The sequence below is a fragment of the Chrysochloris asiatica genome, unplaced genomic scaffold (genome assembly GCF_000296735.1).
Source record: "Chrysochloris asiatica unplaced genomic scaffold, ChrAsi1.0 scaffold00393, whole genome shotgun sequence".
Lineage (NCBI taxonomy): Eukaryota > Metazoa > Chordata > Mammalia > Afrosoricida > Chrysochloridae > Chrysochloris > Chrysochloris asiatica.
Genome location: NW_006408911.1, coordinates 423986 through 444360, shown reverse-complemented (window position 1 = coordinate 444360; position 20375 = coordinate 423986). Strand labels below are relative to the sequence as shown.

The window sequence follows — 20375 nt, the reverse complement described above, 5'->3', positions numbered from 1 at the left end:
TGGGGTGCTAACAGCAAGGATGGAGGTTCAAACCCACCAGCCACTCCTCAGAAGCCCTATACAGAGTCACTAAGAGTTGGAAGTGACTCAACAGCACTTAACACTGACAACAACCTTCCCTGAATTTAGAGACCATCTCAAAAATATATTTGAACCAACTGTTTTTATTGGGATCACGATATACAGAAGTGGACAGAGGGAGGAAAAAGCACAGACCAAAATTCAACATAATAAAAAAGACAATGTTTAATGGTCTGATAGAAACTGGTGGAACCCCCAAGATTATGGCCCTTGTTTTTGTTGTTGTTATGTGCCATGGAGTTGGCTCCAACTCATAGTGACCCTGTACAGGTACAAATCTTTAAACACCCTTAAAACCCAGGACTGAACCCATTTCAAGAGATCTCTTTTAAGCTGAACAACAGAGAAGCCTACAAAGTGAACAAAAACATATGGAAGGAACAATCAAACGGAAGACCAAAAGGCCAACATGTGCTCTGAAACAAAGTTCAAACAAAGAGTAAGAAGGGTCAGGAAAGAAGAACCAATGGAAACAGGAGAACCCAGAAGGTAATGGAACAGTACTACTATACTGAGAGGATTGCAACTAATGTCATAAAACAAAATGTGTCTCAATTGGTCAGTGAGAAACTAATTTGCTCTATAAATATTCACCCAAACCACACACACATACACAAAACGGTTTGGCACAATGAACATGAATGACCAAATATAAGACAAGTAGCGGAAGGACATCATACATGAAGAAAGCAAAGGGTCATTAAAAAGATAGGAAAGGATAAAAACATCTAGGATGTTAGAAAAGACCCTGAAACTTGTTCTTGAACATAGAGTCGACAAAGAAAATGAAATAAATAAAGCACGAGATCGAAAAAAAGATTTCAAAGAGACTTGAGAACCCCTTGACCTAGACTCCATAGCTTGATAATCAGAATTCAACTAGAGGAAGATAAAAACAAACAATTTTTGACAAAGGAAACGATTGTAAATTGTTACAATCTGATGAACTTGACCTATACTCATGGAGGTAGTAACTCTAAATACCAACAGAGAGGGAAGGAGTCTTCACATCAAGTATCAATGCTATTTCCTCTGCTACACAGGGTAGATAAGGACAGGCAACTTAGACACTGGCTACCGAAAATGAGGGGTTGATAAAGGCACGAAGTGACTGGCTTAAAAGGTATCAAGGGGGAGCTTAGTTTAACAGTGTGTGGGGGAAGAAAGAGTCACCGCTGAACAGTTTTCATCTTGTCTAGATGAGTTTGGTTAAAAGAGATGTGGATAAGATTTTTATGATTTAGTAGTGAGTGATTGCTATCTGGAGTCCTGGTATGGTGCTGTGGATTAATGCACCAGACTGCAAAGCCGTTTGAACTGCAGGGTTGGCAGTTCAAACTCACCAGTCACTCCTCAGAAATCCTATATAGGGTCGTTATGGGTTGGAACCAATTCGACGGCACTTAACAACAATTGTTATCTGGTAGTGTAGTGGTTACGTATTGGGCTGCGAACCTCAAGGTCAGCAGTTCGAAACTAACAGCTGTTCCATGGGAAAACGATGAGGCTTTCTGCTCATAAAGATTTACAGCCTCGGAAACCCTATAGAGGGTTGCTGTAAGTCGGAACCGACTCCATGGCACATAACACCAACAACTGTTATCATGACTAACTACGACTGTCACAATTATAGGTATAAGTTTTGTAACAAAAAGAGGAGAGTAGTTAACCTTACAGTCTAGAAACAGAGGACTCTAGGACCTTCAAGGGAGAAGAACGCAAGCAGAATGTGAGACCTTATCCAGAGAAGCAGCGATACTAGAGATGGAGGCAGAGATTGGGACATGGAGAGAGGGAGCAGCCGAGGACTCTAGTTTCTTGGGAAGAGAGACACTAAGAGCTGGTGGCCAGGAGGCAGACTTGCAGAATGTGTCCTTCGATGGTGTCAATTATTATATATGCCTGAGTGTTTAAAAAAAAAAAAAGAAAACTTAAGTGAATAAAGAGAAATACTGTTAACTGATGGTACATGGAGGGGATTATAATCATAGTAATGAAACAAGGTGTATGATTTGTTGAATGTAAAACTGATGATATGCCCTGTAAACTTTCACTCAATACACAATAAAAACCTTAAAATAAATAAAGACAACAGGCAACAATAACAACAACAAAAAAGACTTGAGAAGACAAAGGAAGTATTGAAATGAAATGTGCAAAGACCTAGAATTAGAAAATCTGAAGGGAAGAATACACTCAGCATTTCTCAACCTGAAACAACTAAATAAAATAATTTAACAAATGGATGCAAATTCTGGAAAATGCTCACATGTCTATGCCAAAAAATTTGGAAGACTGACCAACAGATTGGAAGAGATCTATATTTGTGCCCATTCCAAAGAAAATTGATCCAACAGAAACCAGAAATTATCAAACAATATCATTAATATCACATGCAAGTAAAATTTTGTTGATAATTCAAAAATGGTTGCAGCAATATATCAATAAGGAATTGCCAGAAATTCAAGCCAGATTCAGAAGAGGTCATAAAAGTGGAATATCATTGCCGGTGTCAGACAGCTCTTGACTGAAAGCAGAAAACCAGAAAGATGTCTACCTGTGTTTTATTGACTAGGCTAAGGCATTTGATCATGTGAACCATAAAAAACTACAAGTAACATTGCAAAGAATGGGAATTATAAGACTACTTAACTGTGCTCATGCTGAATTGAGGCACAGAGATACTATCTGTTTCAAAACCAGGATTGTATCTTCTCATCATACTTATTTAATCTGTATACTGAGCAAATAATAAAAACTGGACTAGATGAAGGATGTGGCATCAGAATTGGAAGAATGTTCACTAGCAACCTGCAATATTCACATGACACAAACTTGCTTGCTGACAAAGAGGACCTGAAGCACTAAAAACTCCAACCTTGAGTAGGGATTACAACTCAAAGTAAAGAAAATAAAATCCTTACAAATGGGCCAATAAGCAATGTTAAGATAAACAGAAAAAAGATGAAAAATGTCAAGATTTTGTTTTATTTGGATCCACAATCAACACCCAAGGAAACTGTAGTCCGGAAATCAGATGGTTTATTGCACTGGGCAAATCTGCAAAACATCTCTTTAAAGTGTTAAAAAAAAAAAAAAGCAAAGATGTCAGTTTGAGGACTAAGGTGTTCTTCACTCAAGCCATATATAGCATTTTTAATCACTTCATATAGGACATGTAAAAGCTAGGTAATGAAAAAGGAAGACTGAAGAAAAGTTTATGCATTTGAATTACAGTGTTAGCGAAGGATACTGAATATACCAGAAGAATGAACAAAACTGTCTTAGAAGTAGTACAACAGAATGTTCCTTGGAAGTGAGGACAGCAAGCTTCGTCTCACATGCTTCAGACATGTTATCAGAACCCTGGCAAAAAACACTGTGCTTGGAAAAGTAGAAGGTCAGCAAAAAAAGGGAAACATCTTCAACAAGACAGAATGACACAGTGGCTGCAACAATGGACGCAAACATAGCCAGGATGTGACACAGGCACAGGACCAGGCAGTATTTCATTCTGTTGTACCTAAGAGTCGCTATGAGTCAGAACCAATTCAACAGCATCTAACAACAAAGACAACAGGTTGCTTTATTTTGGTAACTGTCCATTTTCAGTCTTAGTGATTACTGCTTAGTGCTTGTATTTGTCTAAATTTCCAAAATTTCTGTTCCTTGTAATTTACTTTTTCTCCTCACAGAAACACTTCTTTTTCTTATCAGTGCTCTTACAAGAAAAGTTTGCACTATTAATTTAAATTTTGCCAGTGCGTCAAAGGGTTACTTTCTTTTAGTGATTTAAATTTACCAATCTTAAAATATCTACAGAATATTAAAGGATATGGAAGAAAAGAGTTCTATTCAGAATTAATTTCTTGTTGTTGTTCCATATTCCCTAAACCAGTGCATCTAAGTCTAGAGTAGACCCAGAAACCTAAGGGTCCCAGAACGATGACTGAGTTCTGTGATCACTCACATATATAGATTTTTTTAAAGACTAATGTTTGTAATAGTTTACTGTATTGAAATGTTAAAAGTCTGAAAACAGTCTTTTATAAAACCACATTTCTTTCCCTATCCATCTGTAGCACAACAACAAAAGGCCAAATTCCTCTCATGCACTTCTGAGGCAGATTACAGGGCTCAGCACTACATACTAATCCTACAGGTTTTTAACTCTATCTGGATTGAGTGCCCAGAGCGCCTACACAATTATCTGCTGTTTGTTTTCATATATTTGGGTAAGAATGAAGACAACAAAACAGAAAAGCATTTCCCAAAACTCAACTGATAGTCACTATATTTGTTGCTCACAAATTCAAATTTGGCCATTTCACAAATCCAGTTCATATGGCCCTGAAGTTATGTTATTTATAAGCCTATTTTGATAATAAGCTAATAAGAATATATAATGAGCAGATATAAATAACCAATGTCAACCAACCAAAAAGTTATCCAAGGAAACTTAAAAAGCAAACAACAAATAAGTAAATAAAAAATAACCAAACACAGGAAGATGATCAAACATCAGAAAAGTAGTGATGTTTTCAAAAGAATGATATTTTGTACACATCTCATAGGCAAAATTTAACAGATTAATAATAACCAAAACTTGAAAAAATGAAGGAGAGCAGTAACTTCTGGTGGGAATGTAAAAAGCCTTTGGGGAACATGTTAGCAACAGTTAAGATAAAGGGTAGCGATAAGTCAATATCAACTCAATGACATATAACAACAACACAATTCAAAATGAATACAAACTTGAAGCAGAAACTCTACATCTAGCCTGTTTTAAGAGATACACATGTGTGCCTGTGTGCTTGTGTGAACGCACACAGACACACCCAATTAGTTCAAAGATATTTACTTCATAATCATTTAATAAAATTGTATGTGGCAAACAATAAAAAATTCCATCAAAAAAGAAATGTCTACAGCACATTCAAGTAAGGCTAATTTATACACGATAGCATTAAAAAAAAAAAAAACTCCATGCCATACCGAGTAGAAAAAGTAGATGGGAAAAATAAGTTTAGAATGCCATCATTTATACAAATACAGTCAAAACAAAATGATTTATTTTGGTGTTTTGTATGCATGTATGTATGTAAGGAGTCCTGGTATGGCGCTGTGGGTTAATGTACCAGACTGCAAAGCCGTTTGAACTGCAAGGTCGGAGGTTCAAGCTTACCAGCTGCTCCTAGGAAACCCTACACAGGGTCGCTACAAGTTGGAATCGACTCGACGGCACTTAAAACAACAAAATGTATGTAAAGGTACAGTAAAAGATATTTATTTTTTATTTTTGTATTTATATTTGAGGTTGGGTGTTAGAAGTGGTTTTAAGAGAGTTTTTAATTTGTCTTCACTGTTTCAATTTTTGGGGGGAAAAAAACAAAACCAGCACAGGTTAGGAAAAGCATATTTCATTTATGTCATATATTCTTATATGATTCTGGCATAGTGTTGGTTGATGCATGTATACTGTATGTTGAGAGTGATTAATCTGCAGATCAGTATGTACTATTAAGAACTTCAAATACTAAGATACACTGTAATTATAGTTATCTGTATTTTTAGATATTTTATTTGTTATAAAGGTATTTTGCTTTCGTTATCAACAAAAATATTTCCATTTTAAAGAAGAGAATGGGAGAAAGGTTAACGTTTAAGCTTTATAAGAAGTTACCTTTCTCTTTAAATCAATACATTTCTAAATAATTTGGAAAAGAAAACTAAGTAAATAGGCATTGATAGCTGTTTAACCTGTAATGTTTAAGGAAGAAAATAAATTGGCTATGGCTCAAACCAAATAATAAAGTTGCCTGCAAATTAAGATTTTAACAACAACAACAAAACAAAAAGAGAAAAGAAAAAGAAACTTCCCTTAATATGAGAACTTAATTTTAATGGCTTCTGCCTTAAAAAAGTAGTAGTTAAAATTATAATCTTATTCATTTCTATAAAGTCATACAAGACAATTATATAAATTCTTGGAATAAAGTATAGCAATATACAAAACCAAATTTACTAACATATTTCAATGTAACTGTACTTAATAATTTAAATGACTGTTTACAATACCATCATTTTGTGAGTTTGCATCTTATTCCTCATAACCCTGTGGGGATAAAACTCCTTAGAGAAAAGAGGCCATTATAGAGTCTTAAGGAAGGCTCAAACAGTTAATACCCTAAATACAGACCAGTCTTCGTTAAGAAACTAGCGAAAAGATAGACAAAACATTTGGAAGAACCTCAAATTCATCTTAAATACATCTCTGGTGTTAATGCAATTATGAAGTATATACCTCTAAGCATCTTAACAGAAGGTTTAATAGTAAGGGGAGATTGAAAAAAAAAAAAAGCTCAGGTACCAAGTATCATGAAAGACAATACCAAATACACACTTGGGGCTCTAGATGTGGGTTCTGGTTTGTTCTCTGGGTCTGGATCAGGGACATAAAATCTCAGCCAGCTTCAGTTTCCTGATCTGTGTAATGGAAATATGAAAATACTCTGTGTACACTTTACAGGAGTTATTTGTACCTGAAGAGTTCATGTATACTAAGTACATATAAAAGTGATATTGAAAACTATAGAAATACATGGTTTAAAAAGTATCCTTATGACAATAAAGCAGTGGTAAAATCAATTTTTAATCAAATTATAACCTCTATAGATTTTTAAATAGGCTAAATATTATTTAGAGAACAATTTACTAGGGACACAGACAAATCAACAAACATATTAATTAAAATAGTGTCCATAGTAAACCATTTGGCTTCTTTCAATATTTGATTACCACAGAATTCTACCAGGTATCAAATACACAGGAAAGATGTTAAGCTAGTTAACCAAATTTTCCTGTCATTCTTCCAAAGGCCATGTTCTCACTTCAAAGCTTTTGCATATATTACACATTTCTTCAAATATCTCATCTGTCTACCACCAAAGACTAAGAGCTTGGTTTGGTTATAAGGTAAATTATCACCTTAGATTTTCCAAATTCTGACATATCAGGTGGAAAAGATATCAAATGACAAGTAAGCACACACGTGCATACATGCATATAAGAGTGTACACACACACACACACAAAAGTGTCCTTCATTCTTCAGGAAGGTATCTATTTCTTACACAGCAAATGATCGTCATCTTAAAAGGAAGTGTCTAACAAAGGCAAAAGACGAAAAATATATCGTACTCACCATCTCCCATAGCCATTCAGATGGTCCAGGGAGCTCTCTCAAACCAAGAGGTCAAACAGCACAGCAAATAAGTGCAGCTCAGTGCCTGCGCCACTGGGCTCGGCCTGCAGCCTGCAGACACCCAGAGCACTGTGTGACCCAGGCCGCTCTGCAGCTCTGCACCGCAATAGCCAACAGCTGCTACTCCACTTCAAAATAAAAGTCTGGGGTCTTGCTGAAAACCCTCCTTTATTCAGCAGAGCCTTGCAGGGCTTGACCAAGATTATCCTTTATCTGCACATATGTTGTTAGATACGAGTTATAAAGTCTCTTCTTATACTGGGTGTCCGAAATTTAATGTAAGAAAAGCTCTGGAGCAAATAAATGCCATCCCACGGGGGGGACTTTTAATGCAGTCATCAAAACACAAGGCATGTGTTCAGCAATCATTTTCTGCTTCCCTAAAGATATCCATGTAATCACTAGCAATCACATGATCTGATGAATTAGCTGATTTGCGCCTTTTAAAAAAGATTTTCATCTCTTTGTCATTACCTTTCAATATTTACAACAGAAGATTGCTAGAAGTGCACAAACAGGAATAGCCCAGTTTCCATGATTTACTGCTCTCATTATGCAGGAAGCATTTCTGGCTGCCGTAAACAAATCACGTCAAAGGCAGCCCATCAAAGGCTGCTCTGTGTGTGGACAGAAGGGCCATTCGGAACAAAGCTTGCTTCTAGGGGAGCCAGAACCTAGCCAGTGCGCAGCTGCAGGGGGGAAGAACACCCTCCATCCAAGCTGCACAACCATCAGTACACATTGTCAAGCTCTGAGAAGGCGCTGGGATCAAAACAGATAGGTTTCCAAGTCAACCCATTAAAAGAGCCACTTTGCCTTTCACAAAAAAAACATTACACAAAACTAGCCTCCAGCATTGCCTTATTCCCTCTGAGGTAAGTTAAATATCAAGGTAATTTCAAAGCCTAATTTTCACATTTTATTTTATTGTCACCCTCCAAGAGCAATTCTTTTCCTAGCAACTGTTTCAGAGAGGGAAGCTGGAAAACATTTTACAATGATTACATGCCAAGATTGCACTAGGTCTTGATCCTACATGCACACGCACAAATCAGTTATGCATAGTTTTTTCACAGTGAAAAGAAGAAAAAAAAAAGATTTGCAGTCACAGCCACCAGCACTGCTGGTGTTTGCATCTTGGTTAGTGTAGGCGACTGTCTGGAAGGCACCATGAGGACAACAGACACTGGCATGGTCACAGGGGGACTACAGCTTTCAGTCTTTTCCTTCCTACAGGGCTGGCGGAACCACTGTCTGATGAAATATAAATTCAGTTTCCTTCTCATTGCAGAGCTGATTCCACTGTATTTAAGGATTCTTCCTAACTTACTTTGTTATAAGTGAACTAAAAAGTCAGGCTTGAAAAACCCTCAAGACAAAAAACTGTATTGCATTTCTCATTATTCCTAAACGAAATGGTTATGTTCAAATCGTATGTGTTCCTGAACATGCTGAACCACTGCTCTAGAAAGTCAAGTTAAGGAGTTCAGTCAGAACTTAGATCAAAAGACTATAAATTTGGCAATTATGAAAAAAGGTAAGTGATGTGAAAGATTTGCACCAAAACTTAAGTGGAGAATTGGTAGAATAAAGAATTGGAAATGTAAATTAGATGAAACTGTTAAGACTGTTCCACTCCCACTCACTACATCCCTCTCCTGGCTAAAACCCTTCATGAATTTCTTATTCCCACTGCAGACCTGGTGGCGTAGTGGTTTATGTGTTGCACTGCTAACTGCAAGGTTAGTAGTTCAAGTCCACCAGGCTTTCTATTCGAATAAAGATTTATAGCCTTGGTAACACTATACAGGGTCACTGTGATTCAGAATCAACTCGATAGCACTTACAAGCAACAACAGTAAGAGTTCAAATGTTATGGTAGAGGAAAAACAGTGACCATAAAGCCTAGAGGTGGAAAAGGGCATGGCATGTTTAAAGAACAGAAGGGAGATCAGGGGTGGCGAGAGCCTAGTAAAGATGAGGAAAATGGGTGGCCATGAATGGTATATACTTGGCGAAGTGAGGAGGAACCACAATATGATGGCCTAGTGATCCAGGTGGAAGAGTTTAGATGGACAACTGGTAGTGGTGGTGGTTGTGGGCTGTGAAGTCGGTGTGGTAGTGTGAGATAAGCACTCAACCATAAGGTCAGTTTCTACTAGTGTGAGATAAGCACTCAACCATAAGGTCAGTTTCTACTGAAAGGCTGGCAGTTTGAACTCATCAGTCACTCCTCAGAAATCTTATACAGGGTTCCTATGAGTAGAAGCGGACTCAACAACGGCACTTAACAACAACAATAAACAAGGAATAGATGGATTTCCTCCATTACCAACTATTGTTGTGGTTAAGTGCCAATGAGTTCGTTCTGACCTGTAGCAACCCTGTATACAATTTCTGAAGAGCAGCTGTTGAGCTTAAAAACGCTGACCTTGTAGTTCAAACCAATTTTGCAATCCAGTGCATTAGCCCACAGCACCACACCAGGACTCCAACTAGAATCACCCAGCTTACCCATTTGTTTACTTATTTACAATTTATCTTCCTCACTAGAATGTTGGTTCCTTGAGGGCAGCAACTTTAACTGTTTTCTTCATTGTTATGACATGATCTAATTTACATTTTTAAGTTTATTCACTTTCTGGGAAGATAATGTATTACAGGGGAACAAACATGGAGCAGAAGGCTAAGCAATAGTCCAGGTAAAAGTAAATGGCAACGAGAGTAGGGTATTAGCAGAGAGATGGGAAGCATATGTAAATTTGGGGTTTATCAGTATTTCTGAAGTAGAAAAGGCTCATTAGTTAGAATGGGTGATCAAAAATGACTCCTGCTTTCTAGCCTAAGTGAATAGCGGATAAGGCTAGAAGAGGAACAGATCTGGGGAGTAAGAGACAACAGAGCTTCACTTTTAGACATGTTAAGCCTGAGATACCTATTAAGCATCCAAATGTAAATGTCACTGAGACCACAGGCTACCAAATCTAGAGAATTAGGAAATGATGAGTCAAGGTTAGAACATATTTAAGAGTCATTAGCAAATAGTTGAGTGGATGAGACCACTAATAGGGGTTAAGGAGAGACAAAAAAGGAAAGAATATGAATGAACAAATGAATGGAGACAGGGAAAATGAAAGGTCAAATGTTTGGGCCCTAAGACCTGTCAACATAATGGGCAATCTTCCTTCTTTTGTGGTGCTGTAGGAGAAGGAATGGACTGCAAGGTCGGTTTGAACTGCAAACTCACCAGTTTAGACTCACCAGCTGTTCCTCAGAAACCCAATACAGGGTCACTATGAATCGGAACCGACTCAAAGGCACTTAACAACAATTCTTCTCTGCTAACGAATTCACGAGAATTTTTCAATGACAGCATCAAAAATATCGTCCAATTTCTGTATGTCTCAATATACTTACTATAAAACAAACTTCCAGAACCGACGATACTTGCATAGTCACATTATAATCTCCAGTGTAATCTCAAAAGTCCCTCTTCAAGAGTATACAAAAAAAAAGAGAAAAAGAAAGGGGAGCTGAAAGAATAGGATACAAAAAAGACTCTACTTAGAAGATCACAAACTACAAAAATAAAAGTGCTTGAAAAATAAACTATATCCAAACAGTATCTTAAAATTTATAATAAAAGTATATAAAAAGTATACTTTTTTCATTAGAGTTTTAATTACATAGATACACAAAATGAGAGTGTATATTGTTATAAAAACATACAAATTTTACTTCAGGGAATTTTAACTACTCTGTTCTTCCTGTTATTTCCAGTTTCTATGGAAATGGACAGAGGTAGCTACTTGAAAAATAAGGATAAGATACTTAAAACACCTTTATTCAGAGAAGAGAAGTGAGAAGCAGCTGGCAGTCAGGGTGAAGACTGACTGGTAGCACTGAAGTCAATTTATGCTTTCAGAACTAAATTTAGATTAGGGCAGACCCAATCTCTGTAACACTAAATTCTCATGCCAACTAAGCTAAGCCTTGGTTTCACCCAGAGAAAAATAACTATATCATATTACTAAACAGTTTCCCTATTATTTGACACCACAGGTCACACACCAAATCCTGCAACATCATTTATATTTCCAATTTAATCACATTCTTTTTCATATGAAACTACTTTCCAAGATGAAAAACCGCCTATACTATTTTTGGAGATAGCATATACTCTTCACACATCTTGCCAATTAAAATTTATTCGGGTGGTGATGGTAGGCCGTGGCATCGGTTCTGACTTAGCGACACTGTATAGGGTTTCCAAGGCTATAAGTCTTTACGGGAGCAGAAAGCTTCATCTTTCTCTGGCGGGACAGCTGGTAGTATCGAACTGCTAACCTTGAGGGTTATTAACAGGACTTGTAACCACTGTGCCTACCAGATCTCCTTAAAATTGAATAGCAAATGCTATCCAATAAAACTAAAAACAATGTAGTAACTTTACAAAAAGGAGGGCAACCACAAAATATAAAATAAATGCCAGATACTAATCCCAAGTCTCCCCAAATTCCAATTTGGTCTCATATGGATTAAGAAGCCAAAGATGATAATGCTGATGAAGTTTCTATGTTTATGTATCTGATCACCAGTATCATCACTGACAGTCTCCCTAACAGAGTCCACCAATCCCATAATTCTCATGAGACACAACTAAGCACCACAATTACTCTGGGAATTAAAAAGACAAAATTTTTTAAAATGGACCATATAGGCCAAGAGGGTTATCATACCTTCAACCCAAAAGACAGAAACACACACATAACAAACACACTCACACAAAGTAAAAACCCAGTATCATTTTACACAAGTGACCTATAATTAAATTTTCACTTACTCCAAAGAGCCATATGCTAGGTAATGATCAACAGGATGGAAAAACTATTATTGTAATCCAATTAAAATTTAAAGTTATGAAACCAACTCTTCTACAGTGATATATTAGTTGACTTGAAACATTTTAGTGTTTAAAACTTTGTTCGAGTACTGGAATAACTTAATTACTCTTACCTTTGTAGACATTCAAAATCATACCGCCTGAATTTTGTACTTCATCAAATTTGGCAAATATCATTTCTAATCTGGGAATAAAGAATAAATTCTTGTTTGTTTGTTTGTTTTTACATGCAGATTAAATAGAAACAATTTCCTTCACCATCTCCCTTAGAAAAAACAATCCTGGGGCCTTCATGTGATTTTCTATACTCTATTTTACAATTAATTGATTTACTGAGAGGACATACAAAATTCATCTCTCTATAGTTGAGGAAAGCTAAGTAGCATTGTTGTTGTTAAGTCTCGTGGAGTCGATTCTGACCCATAGCAACCCTGTATAGGGTTTCCGAGGAGCAGCTGATGAGTGTGAACCACCGACCTTATAGTTCAAACGGCTTTGCAGTCTGATGCATTAACCCACAGCACCACACCAGGACTCCTAAGTACCAGTAGCACTCCATATACCAAGAGGTACGTTTATAAAATGATAACTCTTATGCAAAGCAGTTTCATGTGTTTCTAAGAAAATTCTTCCTCTAATCCCATCAAAAATAGTCTAGTTCTAACCTTACAATAAATCTACTCCACCACCAAAACATCTTTACAAGCACATAAAATTCATGCTAAGGAATCTTAACACAAACATAAAAACACTAAAATATAAAATACCAGGAAACTTAAACAATGCTGACACATTACTATTTCTATTAGCCTGACTATTTTCATACAACACCAATTCCAATAACACTTCTAATTTTACATCCAGGGTAATTACTCTTTCTACACTTCTGCTGTCACTTTTTTTTAAAGTTAAAACATGTTTATTACAAAAGCAATGCACACTCAAAAAAAAAAAAAAAAAAGAGGTAAATACTGTTGGTTAAGGGTACATGGAGTGGATTGTAATCACTGTAATCATTTGCTGAACGTAAAACTGATACATGCCCTTTACACCTTCATTCACTCAACTCACCAAAAAAAGCTTAAAAGATAAAAAGACAAAAAAAAAATGCACTCATTATAAAAGAAAATGAGACAGTATAAATACGAAAAAAGAGAAAATACACAATTCTAACATCTAGACCCACCACTCATCTGTGGTGAGACTTGTGAGTTGCTGATTCTGAAAGCTATGCCACAGTTATTTTAAATACCAGCAGGGTCACCCATGGTGGGCAGGTTTCAGATGAGCTTCCAGAAGAAGACAGCCTAGGAAGAAGGAGTGACAAACTACTTCTGAATATTTAGCTACTGAAAACTTTACAAATAGCAGAGAAACACTGCCAGATACAGTGCCAAGAAAATGATGAGCCCCTCAGGTTGGAAGACACTCCAACTGGAAAAGAGCTGCCTCCTCAAAGTAGAGTTAACCATGATGACACGAATGGAGTAAAGACCACAGGACCTTCATTTGTAGATGAGGCACAACTCAAAATGAAGAGAAACAGATGTAAGCTTGAAATCTTTCAAGGAAGTGAGGCAGCACTGGAGGCGCTCACTCAACTATGACAAGAAATTTGGAAGACAACTGTCTGGCCAACTGATTAGAAGAGATCCGTATTTGTGCCCATTCCAAAGAGAGGTAACCCAACGGAAAGTGGAAATCATCAGACTATCTTTGATATCCCATGTGAGTACAGTTTTACTAAAGGTAATACAGAAACAACTGCAAGCATACATTGACAGAGAACTTCCAGAGGTTCAAGTCAGCCGGATTCAGAAGAGGATATGGAACAAACGATATTATTACTGCTGATGTCTGATAGATCTTGGTTGAAAGCAGACTACCAGAAAGACGTTTGCGTGTGCTTTATTGACTACGTGAAGGCTTGTGATTGTGTGGATCATAACAAGCTATGGATAACATTGTAAAGTATGAGCATTCTGGAACACTTAATTGTGCTCATGAGGATTCTGTACACGGACCAAGAAGCAGTTGTTTGAACAGAACATGGACACACTGAATGGTTTAAAATTAAGAAAGGTACGTCACAGGGTTGTATTTTTTCACCATACTTACTCAAATTGTATGCTGAACAAATAATTCAAGATGCTGAGTTATACGAAGAAAATTGTGGCATCAGGATTCGAGGAAGACTCATCTAACAACCTACGATATGCAGAAGATACAACCTTGCTTGCTGAAAGTGAAGAAGACTTAAAATACTTACTGACAAAGATCAAAGAGCACAGCCTTCGGTATGGACTGCATCTCAATGTAAAGAAAACAAAAATCCTCACCAATGGACCAATAAACAACATTCTTATCAACAGAGAAAAGACTGACGTTGTCAAGGACTTCATTCTTCTTGGATCAACTATCAATGTTCATGGAAGCAGCAGTCAAGAAATCAAACAACATATTGCATTAGGCCAATCGGCTACACAAGACCTTTTTAAAGTGTTGAAGAGCAAAGATGTCAGCTTGAAGACAAGGTGTGCCTGATCCAAGCCATGGTATTTTCAATAACTTCACATGCATGTGAAAGCTGGACAGTGAGTAAGGAAGAACATAAAAGAATTGATGCATTTGAGTTATGGTGTTGGAGAATATTCCAAGTGCCAAGGGATGCCAAAAGAACAGATCTGTGTTGGAAGAAGTGCAGCCAGAGTGCTCCTTGGAGGCCAGGATGGCCAAACTTCGTCTCTCGTACTTTGGACATATTGTCAGGAGGGACCATAGAGAAGGATATAATGTTTGGTAGAGTAGAGGGTCAGAGAAAAAGAGGAAGACCCCCCAGCGAGATGGATTGGCAAAGTGGCAGCATCAATGGGCTCAAGCATGGCAACAACTGTAAGGTTGGCCCAGGACTGGACAGTGTTTTGTTCTGTTGTGCATAGGGCTACTATGAGTCGGTATCGACTTGATGGCACCTAAGAACAACAACATCTAGACAATTTAACTTTCCTTTCTTTTAAATCATTGTGTAGTCCTTAGATCAAACTAGGAACACATTGACAATACTGCTTTTTAATTTGCTTTTCTTTTACTTTCCAATATATCATCTTATGACTTCTTCACTTGGGGAACGCTGTATTGTCTGCAAATCACAAGTTGTTATTGAGTTTCCTCCAATTTTGATGTCATGTTTTTCTTCATATAATCCAGCTGGTGTTGGAGGAGAATATTGAAATTACCATGGACTGCCCTAAGAACAAACAAATCTGGGTTGGAAGAAGTACAGCCAGAATGCTCCTTGCAAGCCAGGATGGCCAGACTTTGTCTCTCATACTCTAGACATATTATCAGGAGGAATCAGTCCCTAAAGAAGGACATCTTGCTTGGAAATGTGAAGGGTCAGTGAAAACAAGGAAGATCCCAAACAAGATGGATTGGTATAATGGCAGCAGCAATGGGTTCAAAGTGTCAGAATGATTTTGAGGCTTGCGCAGAACCTGGCAGTGTTTTGTTCTGTTGGTCACTGGGTTGTTATGGTACCTAATACCAAAAACAACGATTCACAAATCATATAATCTTTAAAATCTACAACTGAATGATTATGGTGGTGTACGGTGGAGTTGGTTCTGACTCACAGCGACCCTGTAGAGTGTTTCCGAGGCTGTAAATCTTTACAGGAGCAGAATGCCTCATCTTTCTCCCGTGGATCAGCTGGTAGTTTCAAGCTGCTGACCTTGAGGTTAGCAGCCCAATTCATAATCACTAGGCTACCAGAGCTTGATGGTTTTTAATGTATTCAAATAGCTGTGCAACTATCACCATTACTAATTTTAAAACATTTTTATCAATTCACACAGAAATCCCATCAGCAGCCAATCCCTATCTCCCACAATCCTCCCAGTCTTCTTGTTAAGGGCAGTTGAATCAGTTCCAACTCCTAACAATCCTATAAAGGGTTTCTGAGTAGTGGCTGGTGGGTTTGAATTACCAAACTTATGGTTAACAGTCCAGTTCTTCTCCTAGAGCACCACACCAAGACTCTCAGTCTTAGATAACCACTATTCTAATTCTTGTCTATAGAGTCACCATATCTAGCTTTTCATACAAATGGAATCATACAATATGCGACTTTTTATGACTCTTTCTTTTATACTTTCACTTAGCATAATGTTTTAAAGATTCATCCATGCTACATATATAAATATGTAACACATTATTAAGTGCCATCAAGTCGCTTCTGACTCAGTGACCCTGTATAGGGTTTTTATGGAACAGCTGGTAGGTTGAGCAGCTGACCTTGTGGCTACCAGTCTAGTGCTTATCCTATAGCGCCACACCATATGTTATTGTTAAATGCCATCGAGTCAGTTCCAATTCATAGCAACCCTGTACAGGATGACTTTCAAAGAACACCTGGTGGATTTGAACTGCTGACCATTTCGTTTGCAGTCCAGTGCTGATCCTATACTGGCATACAAGACTACTACTTTATTCCTTTTTATGGCTCAATAATACTCTACTGTCTTTATATAAACTTTATGTATCCATTCTTCGGTTGACAGACATACAAGCTGATTCCATTTTAGGCTATTTTAAATTAAGCTCTTATAAACATTTGTGACAGGTCTTTGTGTGGGCATATGGTAAATCTATGTAAAACATTTTGAGGAACTTCAGAAGTGCTTTCCAAAGTGGCTTCACCATTTTACATTCTACCAGCAATTGATGAAGTCTCCAATTTCTATACATCTTTGCCAGTATTTTCTATTGTCTGTCTTTTAAATTTAGCTATCCTGGTTCGTGACTTAAGTTTAAGAGCCCTGGTGACATAGGAAATTGCATGTTGGATTACTAAATTCATGGTCAGCAGTTCAAATCCACTACTACACAGGAGAAAGAGGAGACTTTCTGCTCCCATAACGATTTAAAGCCTCATAAACCCTACATAGATAGGGTGGTTTAGAGTTGAACTCGACTCAATGGCAGTTTTGGTTTGTTTTTTTTTTTGGTAGGTCTGAGGTGGTATCTCACTGAGATTCTGATCTGTGTTTGCTTCTAAGAGTTCTCTAAATATTTGGCATATACATTTTTCATAAGCACATGATTTGCAAAGTATTTCTTTCATTCTGTGGGTTATCATTTTAGTTTCTTGATGTTGTTGCTGCTGTTCAGTACTGTGGAGTTGGTTTAAACTCAGCAACTCTGCATAGGATTCCCGAGGACTGGCTTGTAAGTTTTGAACTGCTGACTTTGTGGCCAGCAGTCCAGTACTTAACCTACAGTGCTACACCAGGACTTCAAGTGACCCTAAAAGCATGAGTTCTTAATTCTGCTGAAGCAAAATTTATTGATTTTTTTTTCCCCTTTGGTTGTTTATGTCTTTAATGTCATATTTAATAAAACACACCGCCTGATCTAATAAGGTCACGGAGTCCTGGTGTGGCGCTGTGGGTTACTGCGCTAGACTGCACAGTCGGTTTGAACTTCAAGGTTGGTGGTTCAAGCTCACCAGCTGCTCTTTGAAAACTCTCTACAGGGTCATTATGGGTTGGAACTGAATTGACGGCACTTAACAACAATAACAAATCTAAACTCACAAAGATTTAAAAGCTTTTGTCTTTCTAAGAGTTTTATCAATTTTACTCTTATATTTAGATCTATGATCCATTTTCAATTATTTTTGTGTATAGTATGAAGCAGGGAGAGGTACAACTTCAATCTTTTCCATGTGTATACCGTTTTCTCAATACCATTTGTTGGAAAGCTATTCTATCCCTGCTGAATGGCCTTGGCACCCTTGCTGAAAATCAACTGACCACGTAAGAGTTTGATTCTGGGCTCTTAATTGTACTTTACTAACCAACATGTCTAGTCTTATGTCTATAGCATACTGTTAAAGAGTTGTTGTTTTTTTAAATACTTGGTAAAATTATTTTTATATAATTAAATATTTGATTTAATACCTTAAGAATTATATTTAGGTTGAATTTGTTTTATCGAGAAAAATGTTTCTGATATAAATAACGAGGTGAGTTAAAACAGAACTTATCCGTAGAGGGCTGTATCCACCAGAAAATTTGGAAAACACAATGGGAGTCATTTGAAAAGCAAAATTATTCCTTCTGAAAACTGAAGTCAAAATGTGATCACTGTAACAAAAAGATTATTTCAAATGCATGTAATACTAAGTATAAAGTTATCTCTTCAGAATACACGCTAGTAGAAAGAAGAAAACAGTAACTAAATCAATAGTCTGAAGAAAAGGTTAAATCAAAATATAGAACATTTTAAAGCTCTTCTATATGAATGTGCCTAGTATTTTGTGGATTAAAAGCATTACCTATAAAATAATGAGATCATAAGCTGAAAGGATAGAAAACAGCCTGCATGCTTAAAAAAACAAAGCTCACCAGGGATTGTACCTGCCCTGAGTTCTTCCCACTCTTTACTACCTGTTAGACAAGTATTTGTAAAAAGAATGACAAAAACATAGCAGAGAAGAAAGAACAGCATGAGTTAGGAAGCCTTCAGTTTCTCACCTACTAGCTATCACTGCTCTAAGTTTCAGAATCAGTCCTCATCTGTCAAGTAGCTGGTCAATTGTGGGTGGAAGCGGGGGAGGGAAGGCCACAGAGAACATAAGTAACAATTGCTACAGTTCATAAACCATTACTCTATCAGGTTACTTATGATAGAGGGAAGAAATCAAATAAAGATTCATCTCTAATAAATAAAATTACAAGTATCCATTAAGAAAGGAAAAAAAAAAAAGGCCAAAAATCCTACACACATATGAGGATACTTTAGAACCAGAGAGCACAGAAAAAAATATTTTCACTAAGTGGTGGGGAGTGAAGTGAATATCCATATGGGGGAAAATGTATCTAAATCCCTACCTTGCATAATTACAAAATTAATTCTAGGACAACATATCTAAATGTGAACAAAACGTCAAGATGCTAACATAGAAGAATTTTTTCATGCTGTTAGTGTAAGCAAGGATTTGTAAGACAAGGCATAAAAATCTCTAGTCATAAAGGCCACAATTGAGAACTATATTAAAATTAAGAATTTCATGATTCCAAAAGACATCAAAAAATAAAAAGGCAAGTGGGAGAAGATATTTGAAACATGCATATACAGCTGACAGTGGTCTTACATACTGAATAAATAACTATAAAACCTGGTGTGGTGCTGCAGGTTAACACGCTGGATTACAAGATCGGTTTGAACTTCAGGGTCAGAGGTTCAAACTCACCAGTCGCTCCTTGGAAATCCTATACAGGGTCGCTATGAGTTGGAACGGACTCGACGGCACTAAACAACAACAACATAAATTAAAAAACAACAACAATAAACAGTCTCTTGATTCTCTTGCCATTGTTTCTCTTCTGCCAATTCATGCAATCTCATGACATATCTACTGTTACAACTGTCTCCCGGGTCCAGGAGGTTCTCAGTATAGGGACCCCAGGTCTAAAGGACACATTCTACTCCTGGATCCTCTATCCTAGTGGCAGAAACTAATTTTAAGCCTAGTTGTTGTTGTTAAGTGTTGTCACTAGAGGAATGGCAAAACTGACCAATTACCTCATTACGATTACATATACCTTTTATTTCCATGGTTCTACCCCACAAGGGTGCCATGAACCGAACTGGCAGTCTTAGAAAGCTGTTCAACCCCCTTGGTGAGCCACAAGCATCATATCTGCATAGCCACACCCACTATTTAATGGGAAGTACAAGAACATGATGAGGATGGCCATATAAAAGTGATCCCTTGCACTGAAACATAATATTAACAATACCAAATACTGATGAAAGTGTAGAATAATGTAAACTTGAAAACTGCATGATGGAACTATAAATGGGCACAATCAGTCTTAAAAACCATTTGGTAGTATTAAATAAAGGTGAGCACATCTATTTATACCCAAAAATTCTACCCAAAATATGTTACAAAATAGTGTACCAAAAAGAGTATACACAAAAATGCTTTTAGATAGAGAACAAACAAGATGGCGGATTGGGTGGACGTATCGCAGAGAGCTCCGCCAACAACAACACAGAATACCCGAACAAGCAGGCTCAGGGGATGGTCCCAGAACTCTGAACCACATATAAAGGAATA

General features: G+C 37.1%; 1 protein-coding gene across 1 annotated transcript in view; it reads right to left on the bottom strand.

Annotated features, from left to right (window-relative positions):
• Positions 1 to 20375, bottom strand: part of CLASP2 (cytoplasmic linker associated protein 2) — a 251562-nt gene that overhangs the window by 203566 nt on the left and 27621 nt on the right. The window contains exon 7 of the mRNA XM_006876589.1: positions 12361 to 12431. Within this exon, the coding sequence (XP_006876651.1) occupies positions 12361 to 12431 (71 nt within the window). The remainder of the gene's footprint in view (positions 1 to 12360; positions 12432 to 20375) is intronic.